Below are 4,715 nucleotides of genomic sequence, written 5' to 3'. Positions count from 1 at the left end.
TAAAACTACGCACTGCGCCATGTTAGGTGTTCTGGGTAATAAGTTCTATATACAGGAGAGAACACAAACACCTGTATAGTTTTGTAGGTTCGGTTTACTGGATAAGAGTATGTACACAGAGGTGGGTAGCACTGCTCCCTAGCTAAGCTCTTGGTCAACTGTATAGACGACGTATGGCAAGTGATACATTAGCAGCTTCCATACGTCGCCAGGCACATTAATTAAGCATGTGGGATATGGTAATAACATTGCCACACGCTGCTAGCTAGGCTGAATAAATAATACAAATGGAGCACATACATAATATACATACATAATACATAATCCAGCATACATAATATACATACACCAGGTTGATCCTAATTATGTGTTTCCAAAAAAGGATGGGAGAGGATGTCAACATGATTACTTTCGCCGAATCTTAGTAAATGGAGAGAAGATCCAAAAAAGTTGGCTAATTTATTCGGTGAAACAAGATAAACTTTTTCGCTTCTGTTGTAAAATGTTTTCTACGAAACATGTTAGAATGGCTGAAGAAGGCATCAATGATTGGAAAAATGCCAGTCTTTGCTTAGCACACATGAAAGTAGCCATAGAACACACTAAAAACATGGAAGGAACTGGAGGTCAACATTGCAAGAGGAAGGACGATAGACTGACGGGAAATGGAAATGTTAATGGCTGAGTGGAACAGTGGCGCAAGTCCTCACTAGACTAGTGGCGATTATTCAGTCTCTAGCTGAAAGAAATTTGGCTCTAAGAGGGTCAACTGAAAAACTTAACTGTCCATCCAATGGTAATTTTCTCCAAGAAGTAAAACTTTTGGCTAAATTTGATACAGTTATGAAGAATCATTAAAGTAGAGTTGAAAGTAATGCAGGCAACCAGTCACACTCACTACCTTGGCCAAATGATCCAAAATGAACTGATTAACATTATCAGTGCAAAGATTACTGAGAGAATCGTGGACGATATCAAAGCATCGAAATACCTCTCTATTATTTTAGATTGCACCCCTGATTTGAGTCACAAAGAGCAACTTTCTGTCATCATCAGGTTAGTGGCACTTGAAGACAAGCCAACACTAAAGGAGCATTTCTTGGGGTTCCTTGAGGTTGAGAAGTCTACAGGGCTAAATTTGTCATGACTTCTACTCGGAAGACTGAAATAACTGAACATTTCTTTTGAGGATTGTCGAGGTCAATCTGACGACAATGGAGCAAATATGAGAGGAAACATCAAAGGAGTTCAAGCCAGGCTTCTTCAACAGAATTCTCGGGCCTTATTTGTCCCGTGTGGTGCCCATAATTTGAATTTGATATTAGCTGACGCTGCCAAGAGCTCCCTAGATGCAACTTGTTACTTTGGATATTTAACGAAAGTATTCACATTGTTTTCAGTCTCCCCTCAGAGGTGGCAAGTTCTTTTAAAACATGTCAATATTACTCTGAAATCGTGGTCAGACGTCAGATGGGAAAGCCGAGTAAAAAGTGTGGAGGCAATTAGATATCAACCTGCGCAAATCAGAGAAGCGCTTTTGGAGCTCAGAGAATCTGCAACTGACCCTGTCATCAAAGTTGAGGCTCAATCGTTGGCAGAGGAGGTAGGGTCATACAGTTTTGTCATTTGCTCAGTTGTGTGGTATGATATGCTCAGCATAATTCAGCACTTGAGCAAACTAATGCAGTCGACTACGATGCAGCTCGGCGTGGCTGTAGATCTGCTTACCGGTAAGAAGACCAGAGATAATATTGTCAGCTACAGAAATACAGGTTTTGCTGATGCACTAACTATTGCTAAAGAAATCTGTGAAGCGATGAACGTAGACACCGTGCTGAAACAGAAGAGACTAAGTACTAAAAAATGCCACTTTACCTAAGAGTGTGCAGACGAACCTGTCAGCGATGCACTCAAGAGGAATGGAGACCACGTTTTTCAATGTGGTAGTGGACACTGCGATTTCCTCTCTTAATGAGAGGTTCAAGACCTTGGGCGAGGTGAATGAAAAGTTCAAGGTATTGTTAGGGTTCACGGACATGTCTGACAAAGACATCGTCGATCACTGCCAAACCCTCAGCAACAGGCTTACTCATGAGGGACACTCAGACATTGATGGAAGGGAACTGGCCATGGAGCTGCAGAGTGTCCCAGATTTACCTTCCAAGAGAATGACAACAATGGATTTTCTCACCTTCCTGCATGAAAAGAAACTTACTGAAGTATTCCCGAACTTGTGGGTAGCTCTGCGGATCTGTGCAACTCTCCCTGTAACGGTGTCGGCAGCAGAGCGGATAAAAACTTATTTGCGATCCACAATGGCGCAGGAACGTCTTAATGGGCTGGCCATCATCAGCGTGAACCATGCAGTGTCTAGGGAGTTATCGTATGACGATGTAATCGACGAATTCGCTTCCAGGAAGTCAAGAAGAGTCAAGTTATAACTGTTATAAGCAGGCACGTAGCGGAATCCAGAATGCCATGACATATGTTAATTGAATTGCTTATTGTTTAAACACAATGGTAGTTTGATTTTTAGTGTTTTTACAGTCACTTTTCATGCCATTATTTTATGTTGCTTGTATTGTGCTTTTCTTTGGATATTCCACAGTTTAAGAGGATTTGCTAATTAATGTATGTATTAGCAAATTAAAATAGATCAGTGTAAGGTAAACAGTTTCTTCAATATGGTACCTTGATTACTTTGTGGGCAAACCCAATCGTGAAGTGAGAGGCGGGTGGGGGCGCCAGCTGCAGTCCTGCTAAGGGCGCCAAATAAGCTGGCGCCGGCCCTGGAAGGAGTTATTAAGATTTCTAAGAATGAGTGGGTATTATAGAAGAGTTTGTAAAAACAAAAATTCCAGTGGCATTGTCATGGTCACGTTTGTGCAGTTAATCCGTTCAATACTTAATTATTAATATTATGCTACAGCGCCCACAAAACACGTGAAACGTTTTAGTTCCCCAGGAGAGACGTCCGTTCTCTATCCACTTCAGGATGTCTTAGTTCTTCATTTTCTTTTTCGTACTCGCTCAGGGACTCATGTACTTTTTGATTAACTCGGGATGTTCAGGGAATTTAAAATTGTGAGTGAATACATTCATTATACAGTCAATTGGGTACACCCACCGTGAGAGTGGGTGTCTTGATGTATTGTTGCGTGTCAAAGGAGTAAGGCTCGTAACAAACAAAAAGTGAAGGTATTTAAAGAGAATTACAATATATGGTTCTTAAATTTGTATCGAGAACAACTCCAACTCCGGTATAATGTATGGATTGAATGCAGCCCCTTTTATTAAATGAATACTTGATGATTGGAGTAAAGAAACTTAAATAAAAAAGTATAACTATATTTACAAATGCTTACCACTAATAACAAAGACTTAAAGCTAATCACATGAACATACAAGGTTACTTTTAGGTTGCCAATATAATTTACAATTAAATCAATACACTATTCAAGAACCCAAATACATAAAACACTAAATACAGCCAGCCAGCCTCAACAATGAATACCATTAAGTACATCACCAGATCGATCGAAGACAGAGGTCAACTGACAACGGAGAACAGCGTAAAGGTCAGGAGGTTACCCAAGCTTATGCCTGAACTCCTAGTCGGCTCTTGAACTTGTTTTGGGTATTACTGGGCTCTTCGCCTTTAGGCTATTTCGGCCGGAGCTGATCTCTTCTTCTTGAGGTTTCTTCTTCCATTCTTGGTCGTCTTTCTTGCCACAACTAATCTGATGGTCTTGTTTCTTCTTTTCTTGTTATTCTTATGGTCTTCTTGGTACTCTGGTGGTCTTATTTCTTCTTGGTGTTGTTTGATTTTGGATGAATTATGGTATGAGTGAGTGACATGATGGTGAGTTACTGACAGTCCAGATTAAATGGCCAGTCAGGTGACAAGTTTCTCTGATTTTTTTTTAGCCCTTATCTTTTTGTTTGTACATGTGTTGGTAGGTGTCAGTTTTACTTGGTATATGTGCGTGTTGTATGTAATGTAAAGGTTTGTGATATGTCTCAGGTGTTGTATGTTTTCTTCTTTGTTTTATTCATTTTTATTTTCATTAGGGAATGGTTACATACATATTATAAAAAGTATTAATGCGTGTATCTTTCACAGCATGCCGATAAGACGGGTCTCCTTGAGGAAGATTATTACAGCGTCACATATGGTGACATTGTAAGGGCTGGACTTTCTTAGTTTATACTATCCTTCAGATTTATTCTATTTCATATATTTATTCTCTTTTATACTTCTTCAATATATTTATATACTTATAATCTTATTTTCTTGTTCATATCTATCTTTTATATTAATATTTTCTGGTGTATATATTTCATAATTTCATATGCTGTGTCTTTATTTCTAGTCGAAGTATATATCTTATATTTCTCTGCTTATATTTTCCAAGTCAATACTCTAATCTTTACTTCATTTCTTTTCATATATAGTATTGTATTTTCTGAATTTCTGCGGTCCTTACCTTTCTGAAATATATCCTGTTTTAGTTATATTCTAAACCATGGATTAGTCTGAGGAACCATGTCAGTCTTATTACAACACTTATTATACTTTCAACGGTAGCCTGCCACCACCCAGCTTTTATTAGAATATAACATATCTTAGTGAACTGTTAGGTAGCCTGCTAGCGAGCTTCTAGGCACGTGAGGTACAAAGTTATTTTCTGAGAACCAATGTGTAGAAGGAATAG

At 38.9% G+C, this 4,715-nt stretch overlaps 1 protein-coding gene across 1 annotated transcript; it reads left to right on the top strand.

Moving 5' to 3' along the window:
* The first annotated feature begins 1,904 nt into the window (after positions 1-1,904).
* Positions 1,905-2,441, top strand: LOC121853377. Its single transcript, XM_042347445.1, has one exon. It carries the CDS (start codon positions 1,905-1,907, stop codon positions 2,439-2,441), a length of 537 nt encoding a protein of 178 aa, XP_042203379.1.
* Positions 2,442-4,715: the final 2,274 nt, after the last annotated feature.

The sequence above is a fragment of the Homarus americanus genome, unplaced genomic scaffold (genome assembly GCF_018991925.1).
Source record: "Homarus americanus isolate GMGI-L3 unplaced genomic scaffold, GMGI_Hamer_2.0 scaffold59577, whole genome shotgun sequence".
NCBI lineage: Eukaryota > Metazoa > Arthropoda > Malacostraca > Decapoda > Nephropidae > Homarus > Homarus americanus.
Note: the sequence above shows the minus strand (reverse complement) of the source record. Positions and strands in the feature narration are given on the sequence as shown.